Below are 20,058 nucleotides of genomic sequence, written 5' to 3'. Positions count from 1 at the left end.
TTGTGGAGGGGACTGTCCAGGAGACCATCTGAGCAACTGCTGGGAGAGACCTCCTCCTGGGGGAAGAGGAACGAGCTCAGAGCTTGCGCCTGCCGCAGAGCCCTAGCGTTTGGGGCTGCCCCACATGTGGGACAGTTCTAGAAACAGCCAGGTGAGACCTCAGCCCAGACCCCAAATTCCCATGAAGAGATATCTGTGTGTAAACACTAAGAGATGCTTCAGCCAAAGACATGTTGGTTCATGTGGTCAAACAAATTGAGAAGCCAGAGTGACACGAGGCTTCTTCTCATTTCAGGATAGAACCCTCAGTGCTTTGGGTCTCAGGGTGCCAGGGGGCACAGTCCTGGCAGAGAGGGCCACATCCAGCAAGACCTGGTGGCAGGGCAGAGGGACAGTGCTTATCACCAAGTACACTTGGGCAGAGGTGTTGCCTGGTGTTGCCACCCTGCACCTGGCCTGACTTTTAGGTGAATGAGTCATAGATATAGTTGGAGGGCAACTTGCAAGAAGTATGAGGCCCTGCAATGGCCCACATAAGGTGGGACCATAAAGGACAATAAAATATGGTTAAATGTCATTATCCTTAATTTACTCACGTGTTGGTGGTATTCCTGGATGAACTTGGGTTAGCAATGAAAAAGTTGTTAATACAGGTAAAAGATTGGCAGGAAGTATACCAGGTGGTTGATAATGACTATTTCTTGGTAGAATTAAGTGTGGTTATTACACATTGTTTCTGTACTTAAAAAAAAATAGGCCTGAAAAATAAAAGTAAAAAGGAAGGAACACTTCCCTCCTTCCTCAACTATCCATACAAACAAGGAGATTTTAGAAAACAAATCAGTATAGATTTTGTCCTATTTTGGTTGTGTGGTGAGGCAGGGCTTGGGGCGGGTGTGGATCGAACAGTACTAACGGGGAAGCAAGAATCCCCGAACATGGAGGGTCAGGCTGGGGAATAAGATCCCGTAGGGTGAGGGCAGTGACCCCAGTCTGGTTACATGAGGTCGCACTGGATGTGACAGGGTCTGGTACCAGGATACCCAGCACTGGAAGCCAACATCCAAGTGAAGCTTCAGGGGGCATCTGGGATGGAGCCAGTAGGTGTGAGGTGGTTAAAGGGAGAGGTGAGGGCTCAGAGGTGCCTAGAGGAACTGCATTTTGAAAGCCTCTGATCCAAGGTCTTGTCAACTCTAGAAGCCAGGGATGGAAGTTGCCATGACTTTGGAGCTTCTCAAAAGAGGGGACCATGCAGATGTGATATTAAGATGGGAGAATTATAAGAAGTTAAGAGAGGAAGAGCAAAAGATGGGCATGAAGGAGAAAAAGTGATATAAGAGAATTAAGGTTTGAGAGCAGAGACCTGAATGAGGGCTGGGCCCCTTTTGTGGCTTGGAAACTTGAGATACTGGCCATGGGCAGAGGTTTGCTAACCCCCTGAGAAACTACTGACCTCCTTTGTGTCACACTCTGAAGTGTGACTAGTTGGGGTTGGTCTGTGGTCAGGAATGAGTCCTCAGTTCTGATCAGTAAGGAGAGGTTCAAGAGTCCGTCTTCACCATTTGATCTGGATTTTTTTTTCTTTTTGAGAGAGGCAGGGAGAGAGAGACAAGGAACATTGAGCTGCTCCTGTATGTGCCCTGACTGGGGAGTTGAACTGGCAACCTCCGTGCTCTGGGACAATGCTCCAACCAACTGAGCTATCTAGTTAGGGCTTAATTTATTTTTTTTTTTTTTTTTTTTTTTTTTTTTTTTTACAGAGACAGAGAGAGAGAGTCAGAGAGAGGGATAGACAGGAATGGAGAGATGAGAAGCATCAATCATTAGTTTTTTGTTGTGCATTGCAACACCTTATTTGTTCATTGATTGCTTTCTTATATGTACCTTGACAGTGGGCCTTCAGCAGACCGAGTAACTCCCTTGCTCAAGCCAGCGACCTTGGGTCCAAGCTGGTGAGCTTTTGCTCAAACCAGATGAGCCTGCGCTCAAGCTGGTAAACTCGGGGTCTTGAACCTGGGTCCTCTGCATCCCAGTCTGACGCTGTATTCGCAGAGAGACAGAAAGAGGAAGAGAGAGAAAGGAGAGGGGAAGGGAAGCATTCATTTGCTGTTCTACTCAGTTGTGCATTCATTGATTGCTTCCTGTGTATGCCCTGACCAGGGATCGAACCCACAACCTTGTCATTTTGGGATGATGCTCTTCACTGACTGAGCTAATCAGTCAGGGCCCTGATCTGTTTCTAGTTGGCCATAATGGTGCATTCAGGAGCTTCTGTCCAAGACACAAAACAGGTATGTCTGCCATTTCTCAAACACCAGGCAAGCTTCCAGGGTCATCAGGCTGACTAAGTACCAGCGTGAGCCCTTAAAGTTAGTTGATGCATGAACTATCTCTGTAACATGTTTAAGGAGATATCCAAGGAGGTGCATTCAAAATGGTGGGAGGAAACTATACCATACGAGGGTCCTTTTAGTCAACCATCCATTTATTCCATCCAGCATGCAGATTTCCTTCCTTTATTTCTTCCTTGCAGACCAATTTCATCTATTCATCCAAAAGGACACAAGGTGATGGGCATGTTCACTTTCCTGACTGCTGTAATGGTTTCACAGTTGTATACATGTGTCAAAACTCATAAAGTTGTACACTTTAGATGTATGCGGGAGAGTGTACTTTAATTGTATCTCAACAAAGTTGGAAAGAAGGAAAGTAATTAGTGTGTATCAGCAGGTCAAAACTGGTAACAACTCAGTCATCTATCACCTGAAGAAAGGCTGAGTTATGAAATATTCACACAATGGAATAATGCTCAGCCATGGAAAAGAACAAACTTTTCACACACACAACAATAGGATGAATCTTGCACACATTAATGGTGAACCAAAAAAGTCAGACACAAGGAGAATCCCTTCCTCTATGATGCTATTTACATACATTTCAAAACCAGAGAAAGTGGAATTATAGTGTTTAAGAGTGTGTGTTAGATGGTAGAACTATAGAGAAAACCAACACGTGCCTATCATTCAGGTAGAGTAGTGTTACCACAGGGAGAAGAGAGGAGAAATGGAAAGGGCTTCTGGGCGCTGGTAGGCTTCTTGGCTAGGGTAATGGTTACCTGAATGTTTTGTGCTCATTTCTGCATGTGTTTTAGATTTTACAATTAAGAATGGAGCAGTGGGAATGCATGCTTATATGAAAGATGAAAAAGGAAATTAAAAAAATTTTTTTTACACTAAACTATTTTATTTTATTTTTTTATTGCTTTAGATTATTTTTTATTGCAGTCTCGGTGTGGTTTCTTCTGTGATCCTTGGTTATAGAGTCTTCTTCGTTTAGTCCAAAGTTGGTTTTCCAAGATGATTCCTCTTAAATTAAGTTGTAATCCAATTTGGTCCTGGGAGGTGGCAGTTGAAATGTCTGCCTACTCAGTCACCATCTTAGAATGTCTAAAATTTTTTTTAGTTAATTGATTTTAGAGAGAGAAAGGGAAAGAGAGAGAGATAGAAACATTGATTTGTTGTTCCACTTATTTATGCATTCGTTGGTTGATTATTGTCTGTGCCCTGACCAGGGATCAAATTCACAGCCTTGGAGTATCAGGACAACGCTCTAACCAATGAGCTACCTGACCAGGGCTGAAAAATTTTAACAGTTGTTTCCTCTGAGTGGGGAGACTATGAAATAATGGGAAGGTGGGGGCTTATATTTGTTTTCCTTATGCCTTTCTTTTTTAATTTTCTTTTAAAAGATTTAATTTATTGATTTTAGGGAGAGAAGAGGGGGAGGAACAGGAAGCATTAATTTATGGTAGTTGCTTCTCGTATGTGCCCTGACCAGGCAAAGCCTAGAGTTTCTAACCAGTGACCTTAGCATTCCAGGTCAATGCTTTATCCACTGCACCACCACAGGTCAGGCACCTTATGCTTTTTCATAAGTAAAAAAATAACTTTTACAATGCTGTTCATAAGTAAAATTCAAAAACTTAAATCATAAACTCATGGATGGTAAAGCAAGGAAGGGCCGCAGTGGGGACCCAGGCAGCGGAGAAGACAGAACAGGCAGGATGGCTGTGTGCACACGTGAGTATGAGTGTGCGCAGGGAGGAGAGGAAGATCAGGTGGAGGGGACTTCAGGGAGACTCAAAACATCAGAAAGACTTCATCTGCTATTGCTGGCTTTGAAGATAGAGAGGGCAATGAATTAGCTTAAGCCCAACTATAGAAGCCTTTTGGTACTGGGAACGCTCCTGCCCCTCAACCTCACATTCCCATGACCTTACTTGCCAGCAAAAACAGAAGGGGATGATAGAGTATGGCCTTGGGGTCAGCCTTTCAAATCCCTTGTGAGAGTGTTTAATTGTAGACCCTGATTTCACATTCAATTTGCAATGATTTCTGGGCAGTGTGAGTGGAACTTCCCAGCCTCTCCAGCTAAGGAAGGAAAAATGGAAGATGAGAGAGTCTGACTATAGTAGCCACCTGAACGTCTTATTTTCCGTCTTGCTTTCCTCTCCAACATTTATATTTTGGGTATTAGCTGTTGCTGAGAGTTCTTGTGTGTGTTTTTATTTAACTTGATAAAAACTATTTAGTTAAGTTTGTATCTTAAAGTTGGCAGTGCCTACCTGTGGTGTGCAGTGGATAAAGCATTGACCTGGAATACTGAGGTTGCTGGTTTGAACCCCCGGGCTTGCCCAGTCAAGGCATATAGGACAAGCAATTAATGAACAACTAAAGTGAAGCAACTTTGAGTTGATACTTCTTGCTCCCCACCCCCTCTCCTCTCTCTGTAAAATCAATAAGTAAAATCTTAAAAGAAAAATGTTGGTAGTGAATCTCAGTTAATATAAGTTGGCATCCTGTAGTTTTCTGGGTAACAAAGATCAGTATGGCCAAATGTTAACTCATTTCCCTTTTGTCTTAATAACAAACTAACACTTGTAATATACAATGTTCCCAAACAGGTATAAACACTTTTCTTGGAATTATTTTTTTAAAATTTAAAATTTAAAATTTTAATTTATTGTGTTAACATGGATTCAAGTGTCTCACTCAATATAACACCCTCACCCCCCAACAATGTGTCCCCCATTACACCCCTTTGCTCCCCTCCCCCTGACTCTCTCCCCCACTTTCCTCTGGGATTTGCTGTCCTGTTATCTGTATCTCTGTGTTATGTATATATAATTTCACTAATCCCTTCACCTTCTCTGATCCCATCCCCTGATCCTCCTTCTCTCTGACAGCTGTCCCTCTGCTCCCTGTGACCCTCCTCCATCTCTATTTCATTCCCCAGTTCACCTTATTTATTAGATTCCACATATAAATGAGATCATATGATATTTGTCTTTCTCTGCCTGGTTTATTTCACTTAGCATAATAATCTCCTGGTCCATCTATGCCAGTGCAAAGGGTAAGATTTCCTTCTTTTTCATGGGTGCGTTGTATTCCATTGTGTATCTATTAGTTTCAGGTGTACAACATAATGATTTGATATTTGTATGTATTGTGAAATGATCACCACAATCAGTCTAGTTAACATTTATCAGTATGTGTAGTTACACATTGAATGTGAACTTATAAGATTTAGTTTTTAAGCAATTTTCAAATATGCAATACAGTATTATTAACTATAGTTGGCATGCTGTACATTACATCTCCAGGATTTACTTATTTATAATTGAAAGTTTGTATCTTTTGACCACCTCTACTACCAACATGTTCTCTGTTTCTGTGAGGTTGGTGTTTTTTCTTTTTTTAGATTCCACATATACATGAGATCTTATCTTTTTTATTTTTATTTATTTATTTATTTTTCTTTTCCAAGTGACAGGAGGGGAGACAGATAGACTCCTGCATGCGCTCCAACCAGGATACACAGGGCAACCCCATCTGGGGCCGATGCTTTGCCCATCTGGAGTCATGCTTGTAAACAAGCTACTTTTAGTGCCTGAGGCAGAGGCTCCATGGAGCCATCCTCAGCGCCTAGGACTGATGAGCTCAAAACAGTAGAGCCATGGCTGCAGGAGGAGAAGAGAGAGAGAGAGAGAGAGAGAGTGAGAGAGAGAGAGAGAGATGGGAAGTGAGAGGGGTGGAGAAGCAGATGGTTGCTTCTCCTGTGTGCCTTGCCTGGGAATCGAATCTGGAACATCCTCATGCCAGGCCAACACTCTACCACTGAGCCAACCAGCCAGGGCTGAAATCTTTCTTTCTTTCTTTTTTTTTTTTTTTACAGGGACAGAGAGAGAGAGAGTCAGAGAGAGGGATAGATAGGAACAAACAGACAGGAACAGAGAGAGATGAGAAGCATCAATCATTTGTCGCAATTCTTGTTGCGACACCTTAGTTGTTCATTGATTGCTTTCTCCTATGTGCCTTGACCGTGGGCCTTCAGCAGAACGAGTAACCCCTTGCTTGAGCCAGCAACCTTGGGTCCAAGCTGGTGAGCTTTTTGCTCAAGCCAGATGAGCCTGCACTCAAGCTGGCGACCTCAGGGTCTCAAACCTGGGTCCTCTGCATCCCAGTCCGACACTCTATCCACTGCGCCACCACCTGGTCAGATGAAATCTTGTCTTTTTTTTTTAAAATTTATTTTAAGACTTAATTTATTCATTTTAGAGAGGAGAGAGAGAGAGGAGAGAGAAAGGGGAGGAGTAGGAAGCATCAACTCCCACACGTGCCTTGACCAGGCAAGCCCAGGGTCTCGAACCGGCAACCTCAGCATTTCAGGTCAAAGGCTTTGTCCACTGCACCACCACAGGTCAGGCGAAATCTTGTCTTTTTAATTGTAGTTATTTTGATGCCATTATCTTACAGTTTTAATATAAAATTCTCTCATGACTTATGATATTGAGCACTTTTTTATGTGTTTATTGGTTAATCTTATCTTCCTTTGTGAATTAACTGTTCAAATATTGTGCCCATTTAAAAAGTTGTATTGCGCCTGACCAGGTGGTGGCGCAGTGGATAGAGCGTCGGAATGGGACACGGAGGATCCAGGTTCGAAACCCCGAGGTCGCCAGCTTGAGGAAGGGGTCGCTCAGTCTGCTGTGGCCTCCGGGTCGAGGCACGTATGAGAAGGCAATCAATGAGAAACTAAAGTGCAGCAATGAAAAATCGATGCTTCTCATCTCTCTCCCTTCTTGTTAAAAAAAAAAAAAAAGTTGTATTGCTTTATTATTAATATTGAAGGAGTAGTTGCTACAATAGCCCCACATTTATACAGTCAGTTGATTTCTGACCACGGTGCCAAAGCAATTCAGTGGGAAAAGGAAAATGTTTTCACAAATTGATCTGAAACGATGGAATCTCAGTCCAGCTCATTTGAGATGAATCATAGACGTAAATGTAAAAATTAAAACTGTAGATCTCCTAGAAGGAAACAAGAAGGTATTTTTTATGACGTTGGAGAAAGCAAAGAGTTCTTGAAGAGACATAGAAAATGAGAACCTTCACACAGGAGTTCGTGGGGACCTGGGCTTGCCTTGCAATGTGCCAGTCCACAGACCCCAGAGTAGGAAGGCAGTAGAACCAGCCTAGGTGCTCTTCACTTGGGACCCCCGAGACCTGGGTGGAAATTATGACTAACTATGGAGACTGTATCTTGTACCCCTCAACATCCCAGGCAAGGACTTACCAGAATATGTGGTCTTACTGAATATGCCACAACAAAGAAAGACATGAGTCATCTTCCGGGGCCTTTCCCCCCTAATTAATGTGGTCTTCACACATTAGACCAAGGTCTCCACAAGTGCTTAGAGCAGAGGAGACCTGCTGACAGAGAGGGGTGTCGTCTGAGCTGGTGCAAGAAGGGTAGCAGCTCTGCACTGGAAACCTAAAGATAGGAACAATGTGGAGCAGGGGAAAAACTTGGAGTCTGATAGGCTTGGGTTCAAATCCTCAGTCCTATCTTTTTGGAGTTGTGTGTTCATGGGCAATTCACTAGCCCTCTGTGAATCCTGGTTTCCTTGTATGAGGTGAACCAAGTTCGACATCAGTCAACCATTCAGTCTGAGGGCTGTTTCAGGCGTGGTGGGGAGATCCTGACAGCAGAGGTTGACTGCTGTCTAGAGTAGAGCTACAGAGAGCGGGACACAAGTGTAATTCCTCAAACCCACCTTTCCCCAAACAAGTTCCTTTGTCTAACTTTCCTACTTCACAACCAGTCCCTCAGCCTCCCAGGCCCCAAACACTGTCAAACTTTTGCTTCTTTCTTCTGTTTCCTGTATGCAATTAGTTACAAATTCCTATCAGTTCTTCCTTTAAAATGCCTTTTAGCAAGAAGCCCCCTTGTAGCCAATACTGCTATTGCTGACCTGATTCCTATTCCGTCTCATTTTTCTTGGCAGAATTCCAATTGTATTCCATGTGGCAGCAGCAGTCCATTAAAAGGCTTCCTTTCTTAAAGCCCTTTACAGCGAGGGTAGCTACTGAGATGCATTAATGAGATGTAAGCTGAAGGTTTCTAGGCAAAATTTGCTTTTCTTATATTGGTACCATCCCTTCCTGCTTCAAACTCTCTTTCCACTTGGGATGAGGCCCTGAGGTCTGGAGGAGCCTCAGCAGCCACCTTGAGATCATGAGGCACCTGGTCTGAAGGTGCTCCTATCACCTGCCCAGACTAGGGCTCTCCCGGTCCCTCTCTGCAAGTGGAAGCATCAAAGTGCTCACATGAGTCCCAGAGTCAAATAACTCCAGGTGTGGTTCATTCCTAAAGTGCAACATTAAGCATCCAGTGGGAATGATGAAGAAAATCCAAATTCACTGACATGAACAGGTATTCCTGATATTTTCTTAAAATTAAAAAGCTTTTAAAAAATAGTTCTTTAGCCTGGCCGGTTAGTTTAGTCAGATAGAGAGTTGTCCTGAAATGCCAAGGTTGTGGGTTTGATCCCCGGTCAGGGCACAAATAGGAAGCGACCAACGAATGCATAGCTAAGTGGAACAAATGAATACTTCTCTCTCTTTCTCTCCCTTCCTCTCTGAAGTCAATCAATCAGTTGGTTTTAAAAATCATATACTGTATAGTTATACATAAACATACACTTACTTATAAATATATATATTTAAAAGTATAAAATAAATATTTCTTAAAATGTTTAACAGACTTATTTATATCTATTTGGTGAGCTTATAAGTGGTTTCATTAATTTTTTTCTTACTTATCTGATTAAATATATATATTTTTAAGTGAGAGGAAGGGAGATAGTGAGACAGACTCCCGCATGCACCCCAACCAGGATTCACCTGGCAATCCCCATCTGGGGCTGATGCTGGGACCAGTTGAGCTATCCTCAGCTCACAGGACCACTCTTGAACCAGTTGAGCCACTGGCTGTGGGAGGGAAAGAGGAAGAGAAGGGGGAGATGGGAGGGAGGGGAAGAGAAGCAGATGGTCGCTTCTCCAGTGAGGCCTGACTGGGGATTGAACCTAGGACATTTGTATGCTGGGCTGATGCTCTATCCATTGAGCAAACCAGCCAGGGCCCTGATGAAATATTTTTTTAAATACAAATAAAAATAAGAGAAAAACAGTGTTTAAAATGCTTAAAATCTATACTACTTAGTTTGGCATTCATGACTTCCACAATGGGCAGAAATAAAGGTGATGTGTATATTTGTGTGAATTTGGGAGTGTTTGAGAGCGTGTGACTATTAGTATATGAGTGCATATAAGTGTGTGGTAGGTGTTTGGGAGTGTGTGTGTCTGAGTGTTTATGAGTGTGAATTTGTGTTTGTGTTTGAGAGTGTGTGACTGACTCTGAGTATGTGCGTGTCTGAGTGTCTGAGTGTGTGTGGCTTCTTGAGTGCTTTGGAGAGTATGTGACTGTGAGTTAGTGTGACTGCATATTAGCAAGTGATGTGAGTGTGTGTGTTGAGTGTGTAAGTATGTCTGTTTCCCTGGGGTTGGGGTGAACAGCCAGAAAGGATTCGGGGCCCCCCACTCATCTCAGTTCATCATGAGGTCCAGCAAGACTGCTTTCCCCAGCCCTCCACTCTGTCTTCACTTGAGCAGGAAAGGAGGTGAGAATGAGGAGGACCCCTAGTCTGACTCTGGGGAAGGGTCCGACAGCCTGGTTCTTGTTTCTATGACAGCTGCTGCTCAGGCTCCAGTGGCTGCTAGGCCGGTAACCGTCCTGCTCACACCAGCCTGAGAAGGTGACCAGATCAGCTATTGTCACTCAATCTTTAAAGGAACTCTTTGACCAAATGTTTTTGTGGCTGAAGACATTTAGGAAAGGCTGAGAATTCAGCTTCTGGAATCCACAACACACTGGCATGTTCAAGGGGCTGCGAAGTCCCATGGAAGCAGACCTGGTGAATCCTGCTGGCCCAGTATGTCCTCCTGAGGACAGAGACCCCATCTTCTCTCCCCAGCAGTACCTTTTCAGCTTCCTCAGAACCAGTTTTCACAGAAGCCACTGTGGGGAACCTGCACCATGAAAACATTGGGCCGCACATGGTAGGCTGCAAAGCTTCCTCGCATGCACAGAACATGCCACCTTGGTGCCTGCGACAGGCAACGCTGCCCTCATTTTACAGACAAGGGTCCTGGGATCCAGGAGACAAAGCACTGTGCTCAAAGTGCCCCCACTTTTAAGAGGCCTGCCTGCCTTGGGACTCCATCCTCTTTCTTACTTACAGAAGCTGAGTGGAGAGCAGGGCCCTAAATGGGCTCAGAAAAATGCAATGTTTTAGACAAGAAGGCTGGGCTGAAGCTAAGGACTCACATGATGGGACTCCTGGGGAGGTGGATGGGCTGGAATAATTAGCGATGACACTGAAGGGGCCAGCTGGCCCTGCTGGGTGCCCCTGCTATCTTGGCAGCTGGAAATGAAAGACCCCAAAGGATGTAGAAGCTGGATTCTGGTCCCCCCACCCCCTCAGTTTAGAAGCTCTAGCAATGTGTGGAGGGGCAGAGGGGAGGTGCTACTTGACCCCACCCTGCCCCTAGTTGGTGTTTGTGGTAAACTCTGTGACGTGGGAAGGTGTTCACCAGAGCAGGACCTGGAGGGCCAGACGGCCAGCTTCCCAGCTTCCACACCCAGGCTGTGAGGATGCCTCAGCAGCTGCCCCAGCATGGCCTCCAGGCCCTCCCACTCCTTGCTTTGGTGCTTCTGGGCTCCCCAGGTAAGGACAGTCCTCTCTGTATAGATCCTGACCCTCCTGCTGTCCCTCCCTGGCTTTCTTGCCATCATCACAGAAGCTCTTTCCTCAGAACCAGGTTCAACCCCAGCCTGTCAGTGACAGTAGGGAGAGACAGTGCGTGGGAAGAGAGTGAGCCCTGGCCGGGGCTCTAGTCCAACTGTGTTGTGTGGCCTAGGTCCCCCTTCTCCCTGGGCTCTGACTCTTCACCTGTGTCACGAAGGTTGCTGGCCCTGGTCCGGGGGCCTGATGTTTCATCCGGCCCACACTGGCCCACACTGGCTTGCATTTTGACAAGGCTTGTGAGTGGATGGAGGCCTCATATCGGTCAAGCTCATTTCCTGCTCTGCATACCCTCTCTCTCTCCCAGGCCCTGGGGTCATTTTAAATTCCAAGGGCTCAGCTGAGGGTAAGGACCCTTCTGGGAAGGAGAGTGGGCTGAGACATTGTTTTGGAAAGACATATAAAAAGAAAGACAATCTCTTAAAAGCCGAGTTTCCTTTTAGATCAACCCCCAAATCTCTCTGTGTGTGTGTGTGTGTGTGTGGCAGGGTGGGGTATATGAGTAGGGGAGAGGGGAACAGTTTTTTCCTTCTCACTTTTCAAAAGGAACTTGAGAGCATGATTTTGTTTTGTTCTGTTTTTGCTGCATGTGGGTAGAGCAGCCACAGGGCTGGGAGGAGAGGGCCGGCTGGACTCCTCACAAGGCCCCTCCTGTCCTAGGCCCCGGGGTCCCCTGGGCTCTCCGCCACCCAAGAGAACTGACTTTCCCCCCTCCTTCCACCTGTGGAGGAATGCTGATGATGTTTCTTCCCCAGGTCTGGCTTTTTGTAGTCTGAGCCCTGAGTGCCATGACCTAGTGACGGCCACCCTGTGGGAGGGAGAGCAGCTCGGCCAGGGCTTCGCCCAGGAGGGCCCCCAGGTACTCAGGTTCCTACTCAGTGCCCACACAGACTCTTTCCTTTCTCTCCTCCTGGGATAGTGCCAGGGGCAAGGGCTGGAGGCCTCCAGAGGAGGCGAGGGCAGGGAGAGGCTCTGGGCTGAAGAAGCTGTTTCCTCACAGCCACGCTTGGTGGGCGGGGGCTGCATGAGTCTGGCTGGACTCTCCCTGAGACGGTCCCCTGGGGTCTGACAGAGGAACAGAGGTGGGGTGCCTGCTGGGCTGGGAGAGGTGTTGTAGACCTCCAGCAAGTTCCAGGGTCTCTCAGCCCCTTCAAGGTTGGTGGAGGGTGGGTGGGGGCCAGCCAGCCGCGTGCAGGCCCTTAAGGACAGAAAGATCATAGATGCTCCTGCTGGCCTGGGAGAGCCCCAGCAGGAGTGTTCCCAAGGGCCCTGGACCGTCTGAGAGACCACCTCGAGGGGCTTCCTTTCCTGACAGGCTCACCTGCTGACCATGCGAGAAGGCCAGAGTGGCCGCTGTTGGTTCTGCCAGAAGATAATCAAGAAGTTGAGGAAAATAGTGGGCGAGCAGCCTAACAAGGTAAGGCTTGTGGAGCCTTTGGCCTTCTGGTCAGTGGAGTGGGCGACATGGGCGCCCAGCGCAGCCGGCTCAGAGGTGGATGCCGGGTGAGGGCTGGTCTCCATCCAGAGCTCTCTGCAGGGAATCTGTGGGGCTCCTTGCGTGTCTGCAGATGGACTTCAGAGAACCTGGGCAGATGACACTCTGGGGGTGTAAAGGTGGGAAGAGTGGACATGATTTCTAGGCAACCCTCAGGGCAGGGTTTTGAGAGGCTGGTCCCAGGGGGCCTGAGTCAGCATTGGAAAATTTCAGATCTGCTGCTGGCTGCATGACCTAAAATGTCATTAATGTGCTCTGAGCCTCAGCTTCCTCTTATGTGGAATGGGATAATAATTCCCACCTGGCAAGTTGCCTAAGCCTTTTAAAGGAGCAGAAAGGTGGGATATGTTCCGCACCAAGTCGAGCACTGAATATGCTTAACAAGTTGACCTGTCACAACCAAGAGCCATTGTTTCACCCTCCCTCTCCTTCAGTCTTCCACCCCGCTTAGCATCTCAGCACTGCAGGGCCACCTCCAGGCCTGAGTACTCAGATTTATCTTTCTCCACTGGGGAGGCCATAGAAGATATATATATATTTTTTCTGAAGCTGGAAACGGGAGAGACATTCAGACAGACTCCTGCATGCACCCGACTGGGATCCACCCGGCACGCCCACCAGGGGGCGATGCTCTGCCCCTCCGGGGCGTCGCTCTGCTGCGACCAGAGCCACTCTAGCGCCTGGGGCAGAGGCCAAGGAGCCATCCCCAGCGCCCGGGCCATCTTTGCTCCAATGGAGCCTTGGCTGCGGGAGGGGAAGAGAGAGACAGAGAGGAAGGAGGGGGGGTGGTGGAGAAGCAAACGGGTGCTTCTCCTATGTGCCCTGGCCGGGAATCGAACCCGGGTCTCCCACACGCCAGGCCAACGCTCTACCGCTGAGCCAACCGGCCAGGGCCGCCGTAGAAGATATTTTAAAATCAAATGTGCCTAGGCTCCAAGCTCTGACTCCCTCCCAGCCTTCCCTATGCACCTCCTGTAGATGGAGAACCAGCCAGGCCCGCACCCAGGAAGATGCATAGGCAGAGCCGGGAATGTGGGGCTGGCAGCCGCGGCCCCATTCTCCACACAGACACGGGGCAGAGACCATGGCAGGGATAAATGTCCTCTTAAGAGCCCCTATTGGCAAGACTTTGGCCAGGCCCTTGGGGACAGGGAGTAGAGGCTGGGCCCTGTTTCTCCGGTCTCTGATCTCATAGCCGTCTGGCACCAGCCCCTCCCACCCAGCATTCCCATTGCCTGAGCTGCCCAGGGGTCAGAGCTGCTGGACCTGCAGGCTGGCAGAGCTGGGCAGGGCTCCCCTGCTTCCTGTGTCCCACCATGTTGCTGCCACTGCAGGACACCATCGCCCAGGCCGCGTCCCGGGTATGTAACAGGCAGGTTTTGCTGAGAGGCCTCTGCAAGAGGACCATGAAGACATTTCTTCGACGCATTTCCAAGGACATCATGGCTGGCAAAACCCCCCAAAAGGTCTGTGTGGACATCCGTATGTGCAAACCTCAAGCAGGTGAGTGCAGAGGTGACAGCAGGGACCCATTCCTAGAGGGGCCTAGGCATCCTCCCTGGATGCATGTGGTTAAAACCACAAAAATACATAGAAAACGTCATTAGCAGCTCATATGTGTCCCTCCATGTTTCCTTGTTGTGACACATCGGTTCTCTCACTTCCAACAAGGGAAAGTTGTGGAGAAGTTGGGAAGGTTGGCTTCAGCTAGACATGTTTGAGAAACACTCATTAAGAGCTTTTAGAAGTACTATACTCATAAAATCTTGGGGCTTTTTACCCCAGGTAATCCTGGTATAAAATCAGGTGTTCATCTCGCCTCAGCTGTGTGACCCTGGGCAAGTAACTTAACTTCTCTGAACTCCAATTTCCTCATCTGTGAAGAGGGGATAATAATTCCTATTTCTGAGGCTGGAATGAGGATGATTGAGATCATGATGCACTGAGCTTGACAGCAAGGAAATGCTCTTGGACTGAGATATTCAAGAGACATCAGAGCCCTGATCAAACTCCAGTTCCCAGCCCTGCACAGGTCCTTGGGGGTAGGATCGAAGCCACATCCTTCCCGTGGCCCTGAGGGCCTGAGAGCTGGGCTCAGGTACCCCTCTGGGCAGGGAGGGCTCTCCCAGTCTCTCCTCTGGAGCTTTCCAGGATCTGCTGGGAGAGAACAGGCCATGGCTGCTGGGAATGAGGTTGGGAGGGACCTATGATCAGCTCTTGCAGCTTCTCCAGCCCTCACTGATGCTTCAGACTGGCTGCTGGCAGATACAGGGGTTGCCCCATAGTGTGCTGTCCCCATTGTTTCCTGTGATTAGAGCCTGTGGCTTTTATCTTCATAGCCACATGATCCACACAGGTTCCTGACTGGCTTCCAGGATGTGGCTGTGATGTGTTCAGCAGGAACAGGAGGCTCTGAGTCCCCGTTTCCCCTGTGGACCCCATGCATCCCACAGCTGGCTCTTCTCTCCAGTCTAGGTCTCACGTGAGCCTCGGGAGGCCTCCAGCCGTGGCCAGGGAGATGATGCAAGTGCTCAAGCATCGTGGCTGCTCCTTCCTTCCCAAGTCCAGAGTCAGCCTCCAGCTTTTCTCACCTCCTTCCATTGTGCCCCACTCCTGCCTCCCTGCCTCAGGAGAATAAAATGTCTGTCAATCAAGGTTTTAGCACAGCTTCTCTGCTTCAGTGGACTTGAGGGGTGTCTCAGAGGCATGCTGGGTGATTCATGAGGAACGTTCATTCAGTGAGTGTGTGTTCTGTGGCCCCCCCTGCTCCAGAGGCCGGGGAGTTAGTGCAAACAAGGCCACCTCAGCAGCTGGGGTCCACAGCAGGTGTTCCCCCAGAAGCCTTCAGAATGGCCGGGGAGACCAGCAGGTCACAGTTAGAGTCCTTTTGGTCATAAGGAACTGAAACCCATCCTGCTTCTCTGGGCAGCTAGCCTTCTTTTGTGTTTGGGTGAGGGTATTATTTAGGATTCATTTGGTTTCAAGCAATAGAAGTTGTAGTTCACTCTAGCTTAAATTAAGAAAAAAAAGGAATTTATTTGCTCCCATAATTAACCAGTCCACAGAGAGCTTCAGGCACAGAATGATCCAGACATGTGTGGTGCCACCAGCACTCCAGTCCTGCCCCTCTGCCATGCTCTCCCTTCTTCTCACCTCCACACAGTGAAACTGACTTCAGGCTACCTTCCTTCTTGGTAGCAGAAATGGCTGTATTGGGTCAAAATGTTATGACTGACCTGTGGTGGTGCAGTGAATAAAGCGTCGACCTGGAACACTGAGGTCACCGGTTCAAAACCCTGGGCTTGCTGGGTCAAGGCACATATGGGAATTGATGCTTCCTGCTCCTCCTCCCTTCTCTCTAGCTTTCCCCTTCTCCCCTCCCTAAAATACATAAATAAAATCTTTAAAAAATTACTAAAAAAAAGTTACATCTATACAGTACCTCATCAGGAGGGAGAGAGAGCTCTTGGGTACCTTCTCTTCCAGTAGCTACGTTGGGAGGGAAAAGAAGCTCTTTTCCCAGGAACCCCATCAGATTTCTCCGTGGCTCTCATCAGCCTGAGTGGGGCAAGTGCCCACTTGAATCGGCCAAAACCTCCAGGAGCACGGGATACACTGATTAACATAAAGCATGTCAAGGCACAGTTCTGGGGCTGAGGTGGGGTCCTTGTCACCTTAATCATTTGGTTGATAATAGACATGACAATCTGGGAAGAGACTGTTGCCGGAAAAGGGAAAATAGAGTCTGGCCATCACAAAGAGCAATGGTGTATCAGTCAGCGCTCAATAAAACACAAAAACAAAACAAGGGACAAGGACTCTCATTGGTGAAATCTGGAACAATTTGGCTATCAAAATAGTTAATGACAATAATAGATTATAACCTATCAAGTAAATTGGAATCTACCAATTTATATAGTTATAAATAAATTAATAAATAAATAAGAGATAAAGAAAAGTGTTACCTTTCAGTAGAATGTCAACTAATAAATGTACACATAGTTTCAAAGTGTATCTCCCCAAAATACTTACTAATTAGTTAATATTAATGAATAAATTTCATTATCAGTTAACCTGACAGTGGAGAAACCAGGCAGACAGATGATGAATGTTAACACCACTACTAATTGGACAAATCAGCATCATGAGCCTCATGATATAACACACTGAGAGAACATAACACTTTTCTGTTGTTCTTGATAAAAATGCATAAATCACAAGCAGACATCAGATAAACCCTAACTGACATTCTACGCAACAACTGGCCTGTACTCTTCAGAAATGCCAAGGTCATGAAAGACAAGGAAAGATTAAAGAACTGTTCCAGATTGAAGGAAACTAAAGAGGTACCTTGATCTAATTGCAACAAGGTATCCTGGTTTGGATGTGTGTTACATGCTGTTGAGTCAGCTCTGACTCCTGGTGACCCTATGAATGAGTGGTGCCCACAATGTCCCATCTTCAGCAGCCCTGCACAGCTCCTGCAAGCTCAGGCCTGTGGCTCTGTTCTTCCCCAGGCGTCTTCCGACCCAGGAGTCTTCTCTATCTGCATGTTCTCATATTTCATTTTGGATTTGCTTATCACAGGGTTTTCAAGATAAAATGAAAAGAGAGAGAGAGAGAGGGAAAATCTAAACTGCATGTGCTCCTGTCCTTGGCGTTGCATCACCCAATGCCTACAATAATGTAGGGACCCTTGTGGGTTTGGCTCCGGCCCTATAAAGAACATTATTTGGGGGCAAGTTATGAAATGTGACTGGAGTCTGTGATGATAATGTGTCAGTGTTACCTTTCTGAGTTTGATGGTTGTACTGGGTAATATATGAGAGTGTCCTTCTTGAGACAAAATACGCACTAAAGTATTCAAGGGGTAATAGGTGTACCAGGTCCACAGTTTACTGTCAAATGATTTAGAAGAAATGGTAATATGTACACAGAGGAAGACTGTGATAAGGCTCATAGCATAAACCTGTGGTAAAATGTTAACAGTGGGAGAATCTGGTTAAGGTGAACAGGAGCTCTTTTACTAGTCTTGCAACTTTTTTCTTTTTCTATTTATTTATTTATTTATTTATTCTTTTTTTTCAAGTGAGAGGAGAGGAGATAGAGAGACAGCCTCCTACATTTGCCTTGACCAGAATCCACCTGGCAACTCCCATCTGAGGCCGATGCTTTGCCCATCTAGGGCCATGCTTGTAAATGAGCTATTGTTAGCACCTGAGGTGGAAGCTTCACGGAGCCATCCTCAGGGCCTGGTGCTGATGCGCTCGAACCAATGGAGCCATGGTTGTGGGAAGGGAAGAGAGAAAGAGAGAGAGAAAGGGGAGGGGAATGGGAAGAAGCAGATGGTTGCCTCTTGTAGAGCCAGTAGGTAGGACCAGGGCCACCATCAAAGCAGCCTGGCCCATGCAGGTTCGCATTGGATTCGGACAGTCGGCAAAGAAACAGCGGAGCCAAAAACTGATGGGCCATAGTCTTTAATTCTAGCTTGCACCCGGTGGGCAAGTAAAAACACTCACTGGGCTCCAAAACCCACTCACATTCAATGCTCACAAAGCTACTGATTTATCTGAGTTTCCTAGAATCAAAAGTTTCTAGCTCACCAGCCTTATTCTCCTCAGTTCCCCATCTCCTTCCTTATCCCAGATACAAACTCGACACAAACTGGCATCTCACTCAGCACTCCGCCATTTTAGCTGCTTCTCCAGGCCTACTCCACGTGGCCTCCTTCTGCTCTCTGCTCTGTTCTCTCATGCTAATCATCCCAGGAACCAAGAGAGCAAGCTCCCGCTCCGACCCCATTTTATAGTGTAGAAATCCAAACCCTTAATCCAATATACAAAATAGGGAAGTCTCTAATACAAAGTCACTTCTCTGAGGCATGATTGGATTGTACCACCCCACATCAAAAAGGGTGGGAAAGGCTTAATCCCAAAACCAAGCCTCAGGCTACAATGATCCTGCCTGCCCCCAACACACATTAATATCACCTGGGTGACGGCCTCACGTGGGCAGCATCATCTTTAACAAAGTGAGCATAATATATTTTATCTGCCCAACACCTCTCCTGTGTATCCTGACTGGGAATGGAACCCTGGACATCCACGCGCTGGGCCGATGCTCCACCACTGAGCCAACCGGCCAGGGCTGCAACTTTTTTCTAAATTTGAAATTATTTTAAAATACAAGTAAATGACTTGTATTAACTTGATCTTAACAAGTGGATAGATGGCGGTGACTTTACTGAGGTAGGGAAGACATTTGGATGTGTGGATTTGGAGGTGTAAGGCCAGGAGCTGCCATCGTGGCCATTCACATGCAGGTTCCCATTGGATTCGGGCAGACGATAAAGAAATGGCGGAGTCAGAGGATGGGGGGCCATCCTATTTATTGGTGTCTCACTGTAAAGCCAGGAGCCATGGCCAGGGCCACTATCACAGCAGCCTTCTGGCCCATGCAGGTTTGCATTGGATTCGGACAGTTGGTAAAGAAACAACGGAGCCACAAACCGGTGGGCCATAGTCTTTAATCCTAGCTTGCACCCGGCGGGCAAGTAAAAACATACACTGGGCTCCAAAAGCCACTCACATTCAGTGCTCACAAAGCCACTGACTTATCCGAGTTTCCTAGAATCAAAGGTTTCTAGCTCCAGCCTTATTCTCCTCAGTTCCCCATCTCCTTCCTTATCCCAGATACAAACTCTGCACAAACTGGCATCTCACTCAGCACTCCGCCATCTTGGCTGCTTTCCCTGGCCTCCTCCACATGGCCTCCTTCCGCTGCTGGCTCTAATCTCTCTGCTCTCTCATGCTAACCTCAGGAACCAAGAGCCCCAGCTCCCGTTCTGCCCCCACTTTATACTGTAGCTTCACAACCTCTAATCCAATATACAAAGTAGGGAAGTCTCTAATACAAAGTTACTTCTCTGAGGCATGATTGGATTGTACCACCCCACATCAAAAAGGGTGAGAAAGGCTTAATCCCAAACTAAGCCCCAGGCTACAAGGATTCTCAACACACATTAATATCACCTGGGCGACGGCCTCACGTGGGCAGCACTATTTTTAACAAAGTGAGCATAATATATTTTATCCGCCCAACACTCACCAAGACAGGCAAACCACAAAAGAAGACAAGGGAAAAGCAGAAAACCAGCTTTTCCCATGAAGGGCAAGGGATCAGGGAAGCCCCTGCAATCGTGATAGCAGGAACTGGGTGAGCCAGCTCCTGGTCTGTCCCACTTTATAGTGTAGAAAACCAAAATCCCTTAATCCAATATACAAACAAGGAAGTCTCCGATACAAAGTCACTTATCCAAGGCATAGTTGGATTCCTCATGAGAGTGCACCACCCAGAT

The 20,058-nt window shown here is 47.1% G+C and overlaps 1 protein-coding gene across 2 annotated transcripts; it reads left to right on the top strand.

Moving 5' to 3' along the window:
- The first annotated feature begins 11,001 nt into the window (after positions 1-11,001).
- On the top strand, positions 11,002-15,348 carry GNLY (granulysin). 2 transcript variants are annotated; one of them, XM_066372335.1, is made up of 5 exons: positions 11,002-11,128; positions 11,962-12,065; positions 12,522-12,623; positions 14,036-14,204; positions 15,177-15,348. In XM_066372335.1, exons 1-5 carry the CDS (start codon positions 11,056-11,058, stop codon positions 15,185-15,187), a joined length of 459 nt encoding a protein of 152 aa, XP_066228432.1. In that variant the 5' UTR covers positions 11,002-11,055; the 3' UTR covers positions 15,188-15,348. The 2 variants fall into 2 exon arrangements, with proteins under 2 accessions (XP_066228432.1, XP_066228433.1); XM_066372336.1 differs by having other exon boundaries at positions 15,172-15,348.
- Positions 15,349-20,058: the final 4,710 nt, after the last annotated feature.

This window comes from Saccopteryx leptura, chromosome 3 (genome assembly GCF_036850995.1).
Source record: "Saccopteryx leptura isolate mSacLep1 chromosome 3, mSacLep1_pri_phased_curated, whole genome shotgun sequence".
Taxonomy (NCBI): Eukaryota; Metazoa; Chordata; class Mammalia; order Chiroptera; family Emballonuridae; genus Saccopteryx; species Saccopteryx leptura.
This window is presented reverse-complemented; position numbering and strand designations above follow the sequence as displayed.

Bases quoted from the DNA above. Each gene is read 5' to 3' on its own strand.
- GNLY (XM_066372335.1), top strand. From the start codon at position 11,056: ATGCCTCAGCAGCTGCCCCAGCATGGCCTCCAGGCCCTCCCACTCCTT. The intron at 11,129-11,961 runs GTAAGGACAGTC...TTTCTTCCCCAG, and splicing joins GGTGCTTCTGGGCTCCCCAG to GTCTGGCTTTTTGTAGTCTG. The intron at 12,066-12,521 runs GTACTCAGGTTC...CTTTCCTGACAG, and splicing joins TCGCCCAGGAGGGCCCCCAG to GCTCACCTGCTGACCATGCG.